The sequence below is a fragment of the Papaver somniferum genome, chromosome 11, assembly GCF_003573695.1.
Source record: "Papaver somniferum cultivar HN1 chromosome 11, ASM357369v1, whole genome shotgun sequence".
Classification (NCBI taxonomy): domain Eukaryota; kingdom Viridiplantae; phylum Streptophyta; class Magnoliopsida; order Ranunculales; family Papaveraceae; genus Papaver; species Papaver somniferum.
The window spans coordinates 89,529,973-89,550,107 of NC_039368.1; the positions used below are offsets into that span (position 1 = coordinate 89,529,973).

The 20,135-nt window shown below is 36.0% G+C and overlaps 2 protein-coding genes across 2 annotated transcripts; both read left to right on the forward strand.

Annotated features, from left to right (window-relative positions):
• The first annotated feature begins 1,787 nt into the window (after positions 1-1,787).
• Positions 1,788-6,838, forward strand: LOC113322454. The gene is made up of 5 exons (XM_026570538.1): positions 1,788-2,635; positions 3,216-3,273; positions 4,506-4,623; positions 4,727-4,844; positions 6,374-6,838. Exons 1-5 carry the CDS (start codon positions 2,006-2,008, stop codon positions 6,425-6,427), a joined length of 978 nt encoding a protein of 325 aa, XP_026426323.1. The 5' UTR covers positions 1,788-2,005; the 3' UTR covers positions 6,428-6,838.
• Positions 6,839-7,920: 1,082 nt separating this feature from the next.
• LOC113322455 (uncharacterized protein At3g17950-like) lies at positions 7,921-10,197 on the forward strand. The gene is made up of 3 exons (XM_026570540.1): positions 7,921-8,396; positions 8,537-8,686; positions 9,454-10,197. The coding sequence occupies exons 1-3, from the start codon at positions 8,382-8,384 to the stop codon at positions 9,931-9,933; spliced, it is 645 nt and encodes a 214-aa protein (XP_026426325.1). The 5' UTR covers positions 7,921-8,381; the 3' UTR covers positions 9,934-10,197.
• Positions 10,198-20,135: the final 9,938 nt, after the last annotated feature.

Consider the following 20,135-nt stretch of genomic DNA (forward strand, 5'->3'; position numbering starts at 1 on the left):
AACTCCATCCCTGCTCATTACATGAGCAACTTCAAAATTACGAAAAATACATTAAAACAGTTAGATTCTCTTCAACGGAACTTCCGGTGAGGACATAAAGAGAATAAGGGAATCAAGTTTATTTCCTGGGATTTCTTATGTGTCTCTAAAAATGATGGTGGTCTAGATTTTCGCAATTTGGAGAAATACAATTTGGCCCTGATAAGCAAATCAGCTTGGCGACTTTGCACTAAGTCCGACAAGAACTGGGTGAAAAACATGAAATCTAAGTATTCTCCGCATTGCAGTTTCTTACATATGCAACAGCCACATAGTAACTCTTCATGGATATGGAAAGGATTAGAAACATGACTATATATTGTGAAAATATTTTATCAATGGGACATCACATGTGGTACGAAAGCAATGATTTGGTACGATAAATGGATCACATGTTTAGATGGTCCGCCAAGACCTAAGGAGGATTATAGGGAGCCTGCTAGATTTGTTTATGTTTCAGATCTTATGCTTTAGAACCCTTGACGATGGAATACATAGCTATTCAAAGATCTATTTTCTGAACATGTAGCTGAATTAATACTTCAGATGCATATTCCAAAATATGGCCAAGATAGAATGATTCAGACTCCAAATAGAACAGGAGAATTCACAGTCAAGTCAGCATATAAAGATCTAACTCATACCACATTCAGTCAGAATCAATTGTCACAGCAAATCCCAAAAACAGTTTGGAGAAAACTCTGGAAACCAATGTTCCTCATAAAATAAAACTATTCATTTGGAAATGTTTGAAGAACATTGTTCCAACAAGATTAAAAATAAGCCAATACAAAAAAGATATAGATATCACCTGTCCATTCTGTGTGACCCATATGGAGTCTCTGCAACACTTATTACTGGATTGTGATCCTGCAAGAAGTATTTGGTTGGCTATGAACATAAATGTTGCCAGCATACAAATGCAGCATATAGATGTTACAGCCTGGATTACAAGTTGGTTTAATCACTCTCAGACAAGCTCTGAAGATACTTCTTTATGGATTACCACCTTAATGTGTACAGCTTGGTATATCTGGAAAAATAGATGTTCCAAAATTTTCCAGAATAAGATGATGAAATGTTGGGTTACTTGCTCTCAAATAGCACAACTAATTAGCCAATGCATGACACAAGTTTCATATCAATTTGTTGCCATAACAGAAGTTACTCCATCTCAGTGGTCTCCTCCAGCTTTTAATAAGTTAAAATTAAATGTTGATGCTTCGTTTGATCATAACACCAGGAAAATAGGTATTGGTCTAATCATAAGAGATTTTGTAGGAATAACAAGAGGCATCAGGGGCAGATACTTCAATGGAGGATTAGAGGCAGAACAGGCAGAGTGCTTGGCCATGAAACTCGCCATCCTATGGGCCAAGGAACTTAATCTTCAGATTGTTATCTTTGAATCTGATTGTAAAAATGTTACTTCTGCTATCACAAGTGCCAGCTTAGTAGTTCACTGGATGAAGCAGGACTATGTAGATGAAATAAGGCAACTTCTTAAAGATTTTATGTTTTGTAATATTAACCATGTAAAAAGATCGGCTAATAATATGCTCATGTAATAGCGAACAAAGCTAGATCAAACAAATCTTCCTTTAATTTTGGTTGTAACATCCCATAGATTATGACAAACTAGTAAGGGATAGAAAGGAAGAAAAGTGTGGAGTTATGCAATATTAATGAAGTTTCCGTGGAAGTTTCTTTGCATCAAAAAAACAACAAAAAATAGGTGAAGATACATAGAATGTTAAAGGGGTAAAAGCGTAAAAAACGGTCTGTGTCTTTCCTCTTTTGTTTGTTATTCCGTTTCATGGAAGCATCCATAAAATATTTGAATTCTCTCGGAACTCGAATCTGAACCCGCCATTTCTCACTTTCTCTATCTCTGCTATTTCTAAATGAAACCCTAATTCAATTCCCTTCACTGCGAAAGAACAATACCATAAAACATTTTTCCCAAATGGCTTCGTCAATTCATTACTCAGTAGATGACAAAGATTTCGATGATGCAGAGCTTTGGGCAGTAATCGATTCCGCTGCAGCTACGCATTCTTCTTCAAATCGAAAACCTTTAGCAATTAAACAATCTCCTAATATTCAATCCCATACTTCCATTTCCAAGATCTCTCCGAAATTGTTAATTAACAGTCGCAACAACCAGTTGGAGGAAGATGTTAGGGTTCCAGTGGATGGTGAAGTAATACAAGAGCCTCCTCGGTTTTATGGTCCACCTCGAAAAATTGCAAAACCTAATAGTCCCTGTTTTAGTGAAGATAGTGGTAATAATAGATTGGCTGTTGTTAACAATATGCAAAGAACACCAAAACTCAACAGTCCTGGTTTTGGTGGTGAAGATAATAATAATAATCGGATGGTTGTTGTTAAGAATTTGAAGCAGACACCAACTACGCCACCGCCATCGTCATATTCGTCTCTCGATACTGGAAGGTTTTCTGTGCAAGAAGTTAGCCCTACGGCCGAGGTTTCTCCTTTCAATTTCCCTGAAGATGATGGAAGTATGAAGCATAGTTTGTTGGGAAGATTTCCTTCTGTTTCGTTGTTTAAGGATTATCAGAATGCAGCCATGGCGGTAATATCTCTTTCTTGGTTTTAGCTTCAGTAGTTTCATTCTGATTGGAGTTTTGTGCTTAAGTACTTAAAACCCCAAGTTAAGTCTTCATTTTGAGACCTAGAAATACCTCAAGGAGTATCAGATATTTTAATTTTGCACATAGTATTACTCCAGGCTGAACAATCACACATAGTGCAAGGCCATGCCGAAGAATCACGCATAGTATAGTACTAGGCCATGCTGAACAATCCGAAGTTGTTTACACTTGCTTTGCTAATAATGCACTCTTTTTTAGTTGTGAAAGTTGAAATGATCGCTCCCCTATTACATTTAATTGTAAGTGTTGTGTTTTAGTATTGCTTGTATTGAGTCTGCTAATGTATTTCTGATTTTCTTATGGTTCCTTCTTGTATATATCTCCAAGTCTACATGTGTGTCCCCTATAGGTTTAATGTGAGCTCTTCCTTGGGGATTTGAATTTTGTGTAAATCATACAGAAGGAAAAGTTTTTACCTATAATTCAGTTTCATTGTCATGTCGGAGCACTGATATTTCTTATGTGATGTGTTTGTTTTTGTCTTGCCTCTGTGATGGACAGATACTTGAGAAGACTGATTACACGATGATTTCTGGGAATCCGTTCATCAAGAAAACAGGTAGTTACTTGAAAGTCTGTGTTTGTTAAAATTAGAAGTGGAGCTCTAACACCACCATTAGTAATTTGGTTGATGACTGGAGGGATCTGGCGGAGAGAGAGCAATAGAACTTTCACTAAGAAGATTGTTTCGTAATGGACCTTGTATTGAATTGGATTATAGAACAATACCCTGGTAGTAGAATGTTGTTCTAGTAGTACTAATTTTGGTTATGAGAGACCTTAAGTGTTTTCTGATCCTGTCTATCGACGGGCTCTTCGATATAGGTAAGCCATTTCTATTCTTACTATTATCTGTCTCCGTCTCGTCAATTATTTCCATTCAAGCAATACTAGTTATAGTATGAGGGATTCAAACACTAACATTGATGTTGTTAATGATTTGGGAACGGGGACTACATTTCAGACCTGTAGTCTAATGTGGTAATCTCCGCTGGTGGGGAGTTAGACAACTCAGACCATCCCTAGGTAGATGATGTTCTGGATCCCACAGTTGTATGCTTCTGTACACTATGTTAACGCCTAGCTACCATTAAACAATTTTATGCATGATGAGTTGCAGCATCTTTGTGCCACAGATTAGCAAACAGCATGTTCTGCATCAAAACATTAGTTATCTAGATAGAATTTGATCTTTGACTAGTGTTAAACTTATCTCGACTTGGTCAATGGTGGGTCAGCCACCTTATAGAAACCGGTTTTGCCACACTGGCACACTCCCTTGAATGACCGCCATTAAAAGAGCACCTTGTTAAATCCTTGCCGGTAAAGTCGGTTCTAGAAGGCGGCTGATCCACCATTGAGCAAGTTAAGATAATTTTGACACTAGTCAAAGCTCAGATCAAATTGGATGATACTAATCTAGCTAGGTACTGATGTTTCTACTAACTGCAGACCTTGATCCTAGTACGTACTTAAGTACATAATAAGATACAATATAAGACAAGAAAATAATTAAACATGTATCATTGCGACTGTCGCATTCTGATCTGAGAATGAATATATGGTTGTTAGGAATTCATTAGCTCTGCGACTCCTCTGCACCTGCCTCCGTGGCAGCCATGTTTAGATAATAATTCCTTCACTTCTTAGTAGTAAGAAGTCTTGCTACTGAAAGACAGTACTACATTCAACTCTGTTCTATCTTTTGATACATGGATCTGGCATACATCACCCCCATGTTTCTACTATTGCATGTACAGGAGGTTTGAATTGCATTATCTCTTTCTACAGGGTGGAGGAAAATATCATTTTACTTCAATCTTTCGTTTGAGATCAAGGACAAGTCCATTAAATTTGATGAGAACCGGAATGTTCTACGTGCAGAATTTGTGGCTCGGGCATACATGCAGTATGTGCTCTGAATTTATTTGATCCCATGTATTAAGATTTACAGTCTTCCTCTCATTGTGTTTTTCTCATAAAATGTAACTCTTGTTTCTTCTTGCTGGTAGAGGTGGTAGGTTCTCAGATGGATGGGGCTCGTGTGATCTGCGGGAAAAACGGTTTTTAAAACCAAACCATGACATTCCTAGCACGGCAGAAACCAGAGCCAAGAATAAAGCATGCCAAGTAAGTCTTTTATTCTCAATGATGTCATTCTAGATGAAAGAATATACATACTAAATTTTTTTTTCTTACTTTGTGTATAAATCTTTTCTATTAACCCATGGGAGTAGATTGGCTCTTGGTACATGTTGATCTCATCCTGTTCTAGATGACTTCTATTCATTTATGATGATTGATAATGGCATATTTGAAATTAGTAAATTATGTGTGTGAACTTTGTCTTGGTAGTTATAGGTTTATGTGCAAACATGCGTTTCAGTGGGTTGGAATGTTGTAACTTTCGTATTTCATTTTTGGTAAAAGTTTGCTTATTCAAGAGAGGAAAGTAAATTTGTCTGATAGCATGTCCTAGGATCATCTGAAAACAATGTCTGTTTACACCCGAATGACTTCTGATAAGCTCAAACAAAATCAAGGTTTTTAAATGGTGCAGTAGGTGCAAATTTCTTTAATTCCATTTTTACTGAATGGTTTCAGCTTCAGTGCCTGATACAAAAGCACCAACATTTCTGTTCTTCACTGAGATGTTCTTTTTATACTTCCAGCTTACTGCTTTGTCATTTTTGCCCAAAATGTACTATTTAACCCCTAGTCTAGTGAATCTGACTTTTTCCGAGGAAAATTAATTGTATTCTAGTTTCCTGATAGCATTCGGAAAACAAGATGTAACGGAAAAAAACATAGGTAATGACAGTTTGAAGATTTAGGTCCATCCTAAGGAATTTATTATTGGTTGGCTGTCAACCTAGAGTCCCTCAAGGCTGCAGTTGTTTACATTTTGCATATTGATGTTACCTTCAATAATTCACAGTATAGGCGTGGAAAATATGAAAGGTTAGGTTTGGTTATAGTTGCAATCTAGTGAGTTTCTGCTGTGGAAATGTGGTTCTTATGGCATGTTCTTGCAGAATTTGTGGTTCTTATTGTCCAGAGGATTATGTTTATTGAAGCCATGAAACTTGAGGGAATTATTCACTAGAGAATATTTTCGTTTTATTCCATATTGTGGTCATATGTACTAGTTGGAAATGATTTAGTGTCTTGATCTAGTCCATGTTTACCCACTGAAAAGTTATCCCAGGTTCAGCTTTGGTTCAGATTTAATGATCCATATATCCACCACCAGTTATTAGTTATGAGTTTTTAATTGGGTATACCTTGGCGGTCCAAACCAGTAGTAGGTCGAAGCCATTATTAACAGATCATATGAACTATGTTGCCGCGAAGCAGTGGAAGTGAACATAAACTTTGTGGCACCATGATCTTCTGTTCTCCATGTCTTATTGGTGTTTGTTAGTTCAGGTATTGGCTGATAGCTGTGGGAAAATTTAAAGATCAAAGTCACTGAACCATATTTGGCAGTATAAAATTTTCTTGTAGACCATCTCCCGTCGACGTCAGATTTTATTTTAAGGGATTTAACATGCTAATTTGCCACCACCATCATTTCTTTGGAGACCCATGCTTTTACTGTTTTGTTGTACCTTGCTGGAATTCTCTTTGCTTACATCGTGACGTTTCCCTGCGTGCAGGACCTGCTAGGGATTGGAGAGTACCCCCCTGGTTCGACCAACTCTCATGGATGAAATCAATCATTTGTTCTCCACCTGATTTTTCAGGTTCTTCAAAGAAATTGACTGTGTAACCCAGAAAAGGCATGCAACTGCACGGATTACATTTCACTCTGATACAATTGGAAAGCAGACAAAGGAAAAGCACAGGTAAAAATTTCCTGTAAAAGATATTCTTGGACAAGTGATTTTGAGTGGTCTTTTCTTTTCGTTCTTTCATTCTTACCACTATACTCCTTAAGAAGAGTGGTCTTCCAATGTATCATATCATTTAAAAGCCTAATTCCCTGCTCTATAGGTTTCTTTTCTCCATCATAAAAATACATTTATTGTTAAGTAAGATTCCTAAATGATTATAAATAAGTGGGGAAAACTACAGTGCAAGTAGTAAAAGGGTCGTCTTATGTACTCCCTCCTTACCTATCATATAAGCAGAGTTTAAAAAATTTGTAGTACCATAGCTTCACTTCCAAATTTTTTTCACCTACACCCCTATTATTAATGATGCATGGTTATCATACAATCTAGTTTTACACGTGAGATATAGATATATAAAATAATATTTGTATTGGAACACGTTAAGAATAAATTTGGAAAGTAAAAGAAAATTTATGAAAAATAAACATTTTCTTAAACATTTTCTTATTCTAAGGGAGTATTTTATTATCTGTTAGCTACCAAGTTCTGAGAATAACAATAAATCATTAGGGTAGCACCCACGACTGTTACCAGATCATTAACTAGTACTGGACTTGAATTATTTATGTTAGGTAGGGCTAACATCTTGGTATTCAATCAATCAAAGCACAAAGCCATTTGGACCCTCCACAGCAAAGATTAAAAGTGCACTCAAGATTTGTGTTAGCCTGTTAGGGATGCCTGAATGAACGCACCAAAGGCTAAAGCTCTCCTCTTCTCCCTTTAATTGCCTTTGTCGGATTCTTCCTTCCATCCCTTCTCACCACCTGGTTCCATCGTTTTCTCGTTTGTAGACTAAAATGACCTCCACAATCTTTTAGTATGACTTGTTTGTTCCAACTTATTTGAAGAAATAAAATACTAAGACAGCCTGAGCATGTGTGCTCCATGCACTGGTTTAGGTCCCATTATTCTCAGGTACGAGTTCCCATTCTGTAAGACTCACAGTCTTTGACTATTTGTTTTTGGTGGATCATTTGGTGGGTCATATTGACCCATGTTGATTTCAGTTAACATGAAAAATTTAGGGTGATATATGCCCATAACCTTAGGCTATATGTTTTGGTGGGTGACCTGGACCTACGTTTGTGGAGTTGTATGATAAATCGAGTGATATATTAGTTGCACTAAATGCATAACCAGAGTTTTTTTTTTTTTTTTTTGAAGCTAGATTTTTATTTTTAACAATGGAGACAATGATGTTACATTTGGGAAAATGAAATCAGTAGAGAATTTAGGACAGAGTTTGGCAAGTATGGACATGACTCCACAGTTGGAGGATGTTTACCACCGGTATTTTAGGGGATGCAATGAACTTGAAGGGGTATTTTTGTAATTCAAAAGTAAAGAAGAAAAAAAGGGGTAGACTGGTCAGGTTACTTTGTTTTTCTCATCATCTTTCTTTAATTTCTTCTTATTGTTAGTACGAATTATTCTGTTTCTTCTTTGGGTACACAGTCAACAATAAACCAGAGAGAAAAGCAGTGAGTGAAATCATGAGGTGTTGTTTATAAAATGGTCATCAGAGTTTTACATCTAAACCACCACTTTATTCTTCTTCTTCCATTTCTTGCTTCTTCATCTTCTTTTCTTTCTTCTCTGTGTGAAATAATAGAATGAACATCTTTGCACATATTTGAAGTTCACAGTGTTAAAGCGTCAGTGACTAGTGATTGGGAACAATAGGAATGATAGATTTTTCTTTGAGGTGACTCCATTCACTTGATTTATCCTAGTGAGTCAAATCAAATAGCACAGCTACTTGTTACTAATGGCCGCACAACAGGTATTCATTAATTGTCTTCTGTCCAGCTTTTGGATATTCTTCGTTTTGGGTTCTTCTCTTTTTTTCATATACTCTTTTCATTACATTGTCATTGGTTTTGGATTTAAGAAAAAATGTTTTTTTTTTTATTTGAATCGCAGGAAGGTGGGTGGCCCTTAGGATTACAACCATTGAACGTGAGAGTTGGTTTGGTGAGGAATCGTGATTTTTCGGGGTCGATGTCTTCCAACACACTTATCACTGGTTCTCCAAGTTTCTCAACAGATTCTTCATCAGACTTGGATACAGAGGTAAGATTGAGAAAACAGAAATTACAAAGACCTTATACAACTACTGTTCTTGTTAACTACATTTCTTTCTTCTTCTTTTTTTTTTTGTGTGAACTTTCGTTGTATAATTATTCTTGTTTGATTTGATGGTTCGTTTGCAAATCGAAACTTTTAAAAAGTTCGGAATTGATAAGAATAATATGTGTCCTTGTTGTTTATATTTAATATTTATCCTTTCATGCATTTATCGACCTAAAAATGCTGGTGATATAAATTGATATTTGAAGATAAGAAAAACTCTTGTTCTTGGCTATGATGATGGTGTTCTTTGAAATTTTTTTGCATTGCTCTGTACAAATGAAAAAACTACCCTTTATGCTTCCTCTATAGGCTGACAGTGTAACCCAACATGGTGAAATTCTTATCTACCAAGTTCACATTTTTTTTGTTTCTCTGATCCTACCCCTTTAGAATGTGGGGCAGAGTCACGCTGCAATACGTCTGACTGGAATTCTGAAAACAACATGACTAAACCCACGGGCACAGTTTTCTTTAGAAAAAGCATGTTGACACACTAGATGATGACTCAAAATTTTGAACCAAAGCTTATTGGGGTAATGTCTTTTTTTTTTGATCAATATTGGGGTAATGTCTTCCACTGTTTAATGTACATTGCTTAAACACGAATCTCGTGTAATTTGGGTATCCATGGTATTCTTCTGTTCCATACTCTTTATCTACCTAGTCTTTTCCTGTGTTTTACTCTTGTATCGTTGATTTTTATGTAGTCAACTGGATCTTTCTTCCATGACAAGAGCATTACACTTGGGAGTCTCATTGGTGTTTCGAGCATCTTAGAATTTTCTAGAAGATCTATTAGGGGTAGGAGAGCAGAATCTATAAGAAGTAAGAAGAAAATTAAATCCAAAACATGGTTATTTTCCCTGTGTTCAAAGCCTAGTGATACTTATGTAGAAAATGTGACTAGTCCTCCATCCCTCGGTCAGTTCCTTCAAGTCGAAAGAAAAGCTGCTAACAATTGCAGAAGGAATCAAAGACCAAGGAATTATGAACATGGTGAGTTTGTTCAACCTGATCAAATGGCTTCTGAATCAAACCCATTATTCGTCAATGGGGTTGTTGCCCCTCCTCAGTCAAGTCAGTTCGGATCAGAAATTGGAAGGAGACACAAAAAAAGTTTATCACTTGGCTGTGGATGTGGTGCACCAGTTTTGTTATCATGTATGCGTGGACAACCCTGCAACTGAGAAGAGTCCTGTTCACATCTTCGTATCTATTCGCCATTGTTACATGTTTATTGGTTTTATTGTGGTCGAATTTCATGTTTTAGAAGCAAATAAAAAGTCTGACATCTGATCTTATATTTTCCTATACTTTAGGTGATGGGGTTGGGAATTTGGATTTCTGGACAGCTTTTCTATGAAATTTTTACCTAGTGAAATGAATCATTATCTATGTTGTACTTGTGAATATTCATTTCAAAATTATACATACTCCTAGTGCAGCACTTATACAGGTACGTATTTCTCAGCACAGTCATAATGATCCCTGGTGATCATTAATTTCAATTGATGGGGTACATAATCTCAGTATGTTACCATTTTACCTAATCTGATGATTAAACCACCTTTCGTTCTGTTTAACACCTTCTAATGCTTCTCATGATGAATTGGTGTTCCCTTGATTAACACTAGTAGTTGAAAATTACGAATAAATGAAATAGGCGTTCTGGTAATGATTAAATGTGTAGATGATTATAGATCGCCGTTGGATGGATATGGTTTTTGTTTGTTGGTCTTATTACGGACCCATGTTGTTGTAGACATATTGGATAAACGATGCACATCATTGTTGTGACTCAAACTGCCTGGATGGATATATTAATCAGAATGATAAATTTGAACTTAAAAAGAACTTTAAATGCAAGTAAAAAGCCAAAAAGAAACAGCTGATGACTTTAACCTGTGTAACAGAGCTATCTCATAGACTTGTCTAAATCATGAACCCTCATCAGTTCGCTTTGTAATTCTAGCGGTTTGTGGATGGCAAAGCCTGAACTTTCAGGACATTTTAGCGCCATTTCTTTGTTTTCGTTGTCAATGTCACTCCTGATTCCGTCAAGGGTCTCTAGTAATAATGCACATACGGTTCAAAGGGTTTGCCCGTTTAAGTTTTCGCCTATTGCGGAAAATTCCCCTGTACTGTCCAGCTAGTGATGCTACTCAGGTCAGAGCATAAGCTGGTGATGCTCTCGGCTATTGAACTCTCAAATCTCACTGTTTATATTGCTCTCCCACAGCCCGTTTCCACGGTTTAGCCCCATTTCGCTCTCCGCTGCTAAGATGTTTCAGCTCGTCCGGTTATCTCACTCCTACTAAGATTGATCATCCTCTCAAGTCAGCTGTAGATCATCGCGTGAAAACAACAAGCCTAACGCCTGACCACCTGATGCGTGTCGTAGGTGCAACAAATTATTTAAGATATTTCCCATAGAGAGATGTGTAATCGATATGTTATTTAGATCAGCAAACGCGAATAAAGTAAATACTAGAATGAGGGAAATGGATTTATTAATCAAAACACAATAAAAAGATAAGAAGAGAAAAATGATTACGGAGTCTTTCGCCGTTCCAAACGATAACTTAAGTGATCAGCTTATCTATCTCTCGTTAGAATCGTTCATCACCAACCTTAAAATAACAACTAGATCAGCGTTATTTCCAAAGCCCTTTATATCACTGGATGCATAAGTTATCGACTATCAGATTTTATTCGTCTAAACCACCAAGTAGTAGATCACTCGAGGTGTAACGCTTTGTGAATTTAGGTTGATCCTAGTAGCTAAACTCTTATACCAAGCTCCACTTGCTAGTGTTGTTCTCACTCACAATTGCTCCACAGAATCCCTCTGCAAGGTCTCACGAGTTTTACCTGTGTAGAGAGTTATTCGACTATTACTTATCTTCTAAATTTAGTAGCATTAGGTCAATCAATAGGTCAATTTAGCCTGCAGTCCAGACAACCTAGAAATCAATCATAAACTATAAATATAGTGAAAGGACAGTGGTTTCCCAATAGTGCTCATGAACGACTTTAAAATCCGTTAAAAGTTGGATATATTGAGCAATCGCCTTGTTTCCAGTAAGGTGGGGAAAGATATCTCTGTCGAGACTATACAACAAATTAGCAATTGTAGTTTGCTTGACTTTGTCGTCGTCCATTACCAGCTCCACTTTTGCAACTTTCTCCTTTGTCTGCTCAAAATCCTTTTTCAGATTAGTAAATTTGGACTGTTTCAACTTCTATGGTTTTTGACCGAGTTGATAATTCACACTATCCACCTCTCTAGAAGCACAACATAACTCCAACTCGGTCTTGGATTGACTCCAACCAGAAGTTTCTTTGGCCAATTTATGCGGCTCTTCTTAAGTCATTTCATAAAAACCGGATTTCATGCTTTTTCGGGACCTGTTAAGGCTGCTAATCTTCCTTGCATCATCGGGAGTGATTGTCATCTCGCCAAAGAAGGGATGAAATGTGTAAGTCTCTAGACAAAATCTTTCACAAAAGACGGAGGCTGTCACTGGATCACAAACCTTCTTGGCGTATTTTATCATAGGCATAAACCTAAGGCTTGTAGTGAAGCTACCAACTCATCAACCTCTTTCGTCAAATCCCAGTGTGCAGTTCTCATGTGTCTCAATACTCAGGTCGCATATTTATGATCCGTAGTCTCGTAGATCGTCTTTATCCATGGGTCCTTGTATCCAATGAATACCTTTCCTCCATCTTACGGAAGACCATGAGGTTTATTGTCCCCTCGAGCAGGTATTACATTATCATCACTCGGAATATGATGCCATCTCTTCTGAGGTGTAGTAAGCTTCTTCTCTTTCGGTTGTTGTTGTTATTGATGTGTGGGTCTTCTTCTTCCTCCTTTCTTCTTCATCATCTTCAACATCATCATCATCATTTCCATCTCCTCCTTTCTGTCCTTGTCTTTACCCTCATACTTCTTCTTCTTATGATTCTTCTTTATTTACCTCTTTTTTTCTTGGTGTCTCTTGTGGTTTTTCACGAATAAGAACCGCATATAAATCCCCACCTTTTTGAGTCCCCCTATTACTTGCTCCTATTTTTTGGTGCCATCTCCTCGAGGGTCGGGAATTTTTGAATTAGAAGTATTTAGCTCCATGTTCCTCCTTTTACCTTTGTTCATAAGACAAAGTATAAAACTCAATTAATACTTCAAACAACAAATATTCGATTACAAATCAAAAAACGATTTTCTCTGAAAATATAAGTTCGACTGGAAATTCCAACAACATCAAAAAGTTCGGTTTTAGCGAAATAACAATCTTGAGTCGAACCTTATAATTTTCTATTTAATGCTAGCAACAGAGAAAAGCTCGGCTATTGTTTGAAAAAAAAGTTAACAACCGAAATTCATAACTTGTGTGATTTCTGAATAATACCATGAAGTTCAATTGATGCTTCAAAAAAAGATAAACAACCGTACTTTCAGTTTTCTGTACATACATAATGAGGTTCAATTATCGTTTTGATGTTTAGTTATCAACCGCGGTTCATCAAGACCTTCATAATGAAGAACAATGAGTATTTCGCATGATAACTCATTTCAGTTATAAGCCGAACTTCAGTCTGTAACTTCCATAAACCCCTAGTTTTTCCAATTTAAACTTAATCTATCGACCTAAAATAAATAAAAATAAGAGATGAGTTTGAGGGAAATACCTCTTAATGTACATTTATTTGCAATCAGAATTTAGTTCTCGCTCACCAAATTCACTCAATTTGATTTATGCCTCAAATCCTTTTTATTCTTCTTTGTGTCTTCAATTCGCGGACTAGAATAAGGATTAGAATACCTACCTTTAGCAAGAAACTTTGTGCGAGTTGTTTTATAGATATGTTTCATCGACAAACAAATTAGTACGAATCAACGATTAACCGACGGTCATGCAAAATTAGAAGCGATGATGGTGGGTAAGAAGTTTGCTAGATAAGAATAAAATGATTTTTAGTTTAAATTAAGTTTAGATTTTTAAATTAGCAGAAGGGCATTTTCACAACTTAAATAAAGCAAGGATATCTAAGTATTTTAACTACCTATTTGACACCCCTGAAAATGAGAGGGTAACAAGTACACCACCAACTTTTTCGGTCCGCAAGATGTAAGGACAAACCTAATACAATTGCAAGTAGACCAACTTAATGATCATTGAAAATATGTATATAGAGTTTATATCTCTACCTCTTCACAATTATAAATCCAAGACAACAAAGTCCGTGAACCTGATTGTATAAAAGAGTTGGACGATCTCAAAAAATCAATATCCAAGATCAATCTAGCTGTATCCAAATAATTAAGTCTGAATTTTTCCGAGTATGAAAGCTTGTCATCTATATTTCAAGATACCAATTCTACAAGAACGAGTCTCGTAATCGATCACAATTAATATCGACTTATCTACTAGAATTGCTTACGTAATACTTGCGTTCTTCCTATTATAAAGATAAAACAATATAATGCGGAAAAGAAAAACACACAAGATACCAGAATTCTATTAACGAGGAAAACTACAACAGCAAAAAAAAACCGGGACCTCGTCCAGATTTTAACATCAAACTTTATCAAGTCGCTGCAGACACTATCTTACTACCAGACTTCATACTGGAATGTAGTTGAGACCGAATTCACCCTCCAAGCAATTCAGTTGTAGTCGTGCTCCTTACGTCTCTTGAACATCGCAAGGCTTTACACAATTGATTCCCTTATATGACGTCCTTTATAGCCTAAGAATTGCTTCAGCCTAATTGAAGACTTTTGATACCAATCCGCCTCTAACAGATAAGCCTATTTGATTTCCATTAAGATCGAATAGATCAATGCTTGGAAATCTGTTTGTAGTAGACACAACTAGCAACCTTTACAAATCCAGAACACTTATACTCAGTTAGCTGATAAGCCTGGATTCTTAACCACCTCTCAAGAACAACCTTAAACCGATCAATTAAGCAGAGTTTTAGATATCTATATTGAGGAAATCAAAAATTCCGAGACGAATAGAACTTTGCGATTTTTATCTATCTCGTTCCTATAGAGATTACTGAAACCTCGATAACATAATGAACAAGATCAGGATACGAGAAATATCAAGGTAAAGATAGTCGGATATGGCTTCACGAATCCCTAAGTGAAATCTTTGAGTTGTCGACTAATTATGCCTCTCAGAGGAAGCCTAGGTCAATAAAGGACTACTCTAGAAAACAACTAGGACATAGAAGTGTCAGGAATTAAGTTTTACAGTTGTTTGAGTCTTTTTATTTAAAGAATTACAAGACTGAGGGTTGCTTAGAATTCAAGCTAAGATAACTTCAGATTCAATCTAACACTTTCTCTGTTTAGATAAAACTCTAGTAGGATTTCATGTAAGCATGTGAGAAGTTTTTCTTGAAATAACACAGAAGAATATATAATATGGTCCGGGTACCGGAATCTATGATAGTTCTTGGCAAATATGTCTTCGAACTTATAAGCAATATCGTGTTCATATAAACACTTAAAATTTAAATCATAATGCACATAAAAAAGTGTTTTAGTGATCGATGATGTCTTAGAGGTATCTATGAGAGTCGTAGTAATGCTAAACATATTTAAGAAAATAGTCTATAACCATCCGCGTGATTCGTAATGGGTAGGTATGCAAAACGATACGCGTACCTATGACCAGTTAGTGAATTCAAGGACCAATAGTACTCATACTAGGCATGCATAACGTTTGGTTGTCCACAAACTCAGATCCTTTACAATATGCATACTTATAACCTTTAAGGTAGGCATACTAGGTATATGTACCTACCTATATTCTGGAACCTCATATGTTTGTGGTATGCGTACTAGGTACGTGTACCTCTCCTGAGCCCAAATTTTAGTAAATTCTTGAAACTCTTTCTTGATGTTTTGAAACATTCTCAAAAGTCATAGATATAAGATATCATAGCTTGGGAAATTTTCAAATGATTCATATGACACAAACATAGTTCTTGAGTAATAAATTGTTTCGAGCTAATACTGTTAAGGAACTATGAGTATCCATTGCTTGAATCATATTTTGAGATGTTTAACATGACAAGTGTGACTCAAAAAATTTTATTTGCAATATTAAATCTACTAGAATTCATACGACAATGTGTCGTATAGATAAAATGGTAATTCATCTGAGTAAATAGAATCATTCAGTCGTTTTTCAAATATCTTCATTTGATCTTTAGTCTTTTAGGGTTATTCAGTGATGTTTGATACTCAACTACTAACCTCTAAACCTAGTGCGAGACTTGGCCTCGGCAGACTAGAAATTAAAATATAGTTTTGTGGAACTAACGTTGACAACAAGCTTGAGATAAAAAAAAACTTGCGAGTTCGACCGAGCAGTTCTCCAAAAATCTCCACACTAGTTAGCATAATAAATCCACATATGACATAGTTCTATATGCCTCCAATTATACAAGTTTAATGGGTTGGGCATGGCTAGAGAATAAAGAAAATGGAAGACTGTCTTTATAAGTATTGTTCTGCTTCTGATCAGGAAACAAATATTGAGATGTTTGGTATTATTTTCAGTAAAGACCTATCACCCCATCTAGTTCAACAACTATATTCTATTATGAATATTAGCTCTCTTAACCTAGAAGAAAAGTATTTTGGCACCCCATTAGTGTTCAAAAGTCTAAAATTGAGCACGTATGAGTATTCTCTGTTGATGCTGGAATAACCTCCTGGTTTCATAAAATGCTTTCTCAAGATGTCAGAACCTATCTTGTTTAGCATGTGGGTTAAGTTATTCCCATATATCAAATGGCTTCCTTTCTTATCCCAAAATATCTCTGTACAAAAATGGATTTTCATATATGCAAATTCTGCTGGGGAGAATGCTTGTTAAGAATGCTTGGAAACTGGTTGAATACCCTGATTGTCTATTAGGTACTGTCCTCAAGGATAGATACTTCCCAAATACCGATTTTTTGAATGACAAATGTCATTTTTTCTTGCTCTTTATTTCTTGGATTTTGGGTGATGATCAGTTCATTGATCCTTGGTGTGAGGACTGGATTTATATATGAAGCTGCTAGAAATGCCCTACCAACCAGAACTATCCCGCAAACTAGAATGTCGATTGACAATATCATTTTCCCTAGATGTTTGTCCTTAAATGAATCATCTATGAATGCTTTGGTTTTATGTCCTTTTGTTGTTTCTGTTTGACTTTCTTTTCCTCTATGTTCGCCTGCTCAAAATTTTCTTAACTCATCCCTGCATGACTGATTATCTCATTGGCTTGTGATCTTTGCATCCTCCTTACCAGATGAGTCAAAAAATATATTTTTCGCCATTATGTGGTCCATATGGAATAGTAAATAAACCTAATTTTTGGTAAAAAAAGATCCGTATTGTTGTTATTGCTAGAGTTGGAGCCATGACCGTCTTTAGGAGTCCCAACATATCCCCTTCTCCTATTTTTAATATAATTCGTGTTGTTATTTGGATGCCTCCTCTTCCGGGTTGGATAAGATGCAATACTAATGGTGTTTTCGACTATATATCTTTGGCTAATGATGCAGGTTACATATGCAAAATTCATCTGGCAAACCATCATTTTGTGGTGCTATCACTTTTGAAGTCTATTTTCCAGAAGAAACAGAAACCATGACCATTTGGGCAGTTTTGAAGAAGATAGTGGAGCAACAACTCACTCACATATAGTTGAAAGTAATGTTAAAGATTTAATTGACCAGTTCTCTCTGGGAAATTTTGAACGAAATCAACGGATGAATTATGTTTTTTTAAAAGATACTCTTTTTAAAAACATTTCTCTTTTTAGTACAAGTCTTACAAATCATATAGCTTGTATCTTTTTATTCCAACATGAAAATTCTAACAATATTGCGCATTCTCTGGCTGCTTGGGCAAAAACAATCTAAATACTGTTTCGGGTCAAAATCTCCAACCTAGCTTAAGCTAACTGTTAAGGCATACGTTTAGCCTTTTTTAGGTTGTTGCTTACAAAGAAAAAAAATACAAAATTTGTCAAAAAGACCAAAAGCAAAAATTCCTGGGTGAAATAGATTTCTAGGATTTGATACTGTTTATATGGACACTAAACAGAAAAATACTGTTCAATTATCCAATTTGGATATTTCACCCAGGAAAAAAAAATAGAAAAAAATACGTTTTACCTAAAATATCCCTATAGTTTTTTTTTAGAATCAAAGTCTTTGTTTCTCGTAAACAAAAGACGAGCTCTGGTGTTGAGTTTTAGTTATGAAGAAAACAAGCTTCAATTTGTTTATATGTTCGACGTTCGAGTTCGATTTGCTTACAATTCGATTATTCTCCGATCTTTCTTTTATTACGGTAAATTTTATTCTACTGTTTAGTTGTTGATTTTCTAGTCTAGGGTTTTACAAGTGGATTTTGAAACGAAAAACTCATAAGTTTTTAAATTTGAATCATGACAATCACGGAGTTGGTGATGCTGAAATGGATCTGAAATGGGTAGTTTTTGGTCTGGTGCAATGAAATTGGATTGAGAACTGAGATGCAGATGATGATTGAACTGTCAATGTAAAATTAGGAGATGGGTTTGGTGATTATAGATCCCTGGAAGGAATTAAAGACAGGGGTTGCTCTCAATTTCTCTTGAGGATACGAATTAATGGGTTTTTGAAGCTGGTTAGGGTTTGGAGTGATGGTGTTGGTGGTGATGTTCTGAATGATTGAATGGGTGTTGGAGTAGCGGAAATTATGGCTTGTGAATGGTTGGTAAGGTGCAATTGCAGTAATGGGGAGCATGTTGCTGGTGATAGCAGTTGCAAGTGATGATGTGCAGAGAAGAACAATGAATGGAAGGGACTAGGAGAGGTTGTACTGCTGCACTTAATGAGTTACCGAGGCTGTGTTGCTGGTGCTGTTTTTGCTGAGGTGACTGCAGCTGCAACTGAAAATAAGAGTACAAGGTGGTTTGAGTCGAGAGTTGGTCGAGAGAACAAGCTTGAGCAGATGTTGGTGCTAAACAGTTATGGAATGAAAGCTGATTGTTACAAGGGAAATGCAAAGAGAATTGGCATGAATTGCAACTGCTGATATGAACTGCAGGGATGGATTGAGTTGTTGTTGGTTCAGTTGGTGAATGATGAAGGCCAAGAAAAATGCAGTGGAAGTTGCAGCTGTTGTTATGATAAAATTGAGTTGAAGCTAATGGAAGAAAATATGGATCAGGTGCTATGAGCTAATGCAGGTGCTGGAAATGGTTAGAAAATGATGATGGAATGGCATTGGCTTGAGGCAGAGCTGTAACTGGTGTTAGAGTGGGTCTGTGAAGGAGAAATGGAAAGAGGGAAGAACTGCTGCTGCTAGTGATATTGGTGTTAAATGTGCTAGGAAGAATGGAGCTCGCTGCCTAATGTATGAGTTGGAAGATAATGACTGTACTGGTGCTGGTACTACAAGTGATATTGGTGTTAAACTAGTTTCATCTTACATATTCTGACGAAAAAACAAGTTTGTTCAAGATAATACCGGATCAGTTTCCTTATTATTATTGTATGGCTTCAACGAACCTTAATGTTTATGAGTACATTAATCTGTATTTAAATTGAATTTCTTTTCAATTTTTATGATGAAAACTTGAATAAATTCAGAGTATAACAAAGATTAGACTTGGATGAAACCATTTTCATCCTGCATATTCTGGAAAATAAATTTTTTGGACAGAGTGAAACTGGTTTCATCCTTCATATTCTGAAGAAAAGAAAACCTATCCATCCTGCACAAAGTTACAAAAACATTTTTGCCAAGATGAAACCAGTATCATCATGTATATTCTGCAAATGTATCTGGTTTCATCCTGCATATTCTGAGACAAGATTATGTAAAATTATTGACAACTCGAAGTATAGGATAGTTTAAGTAAAAACATTGCATATTTAATTGATTTGCAATTATAATACATGGATTCATTATTGTATGTAAAGAAAGTTTTACAAACAAAAAGCTTAAGTTCAAATTACATCAATAGGATTTATAGTAACCTATTTGCTAAACAACCTAATGACGCCAACGGTTTTAGTTATCGTTTCAACTTCAAGCAACTGCATATGTTATAAACTTCATTTAGTTTCTTTTTTCTCCAACTTTTTTCATCTGTTTTTCCAACCACGTTAACATCATGCATACTCCTTATGCTTGATTCACCATCCACGTTCACATCATGCTTATTATTGGCTCTTACTTCAGCATTCTTCTTGCTTTTGCAACCTGCAACAATTTATATAAAAACTAGTTACCACATTTTTTAAAGATTTATAAAAACCACTTACATCATATATTAAAGCTAGATGAAAACCAGTTACATCTTATGATATATCT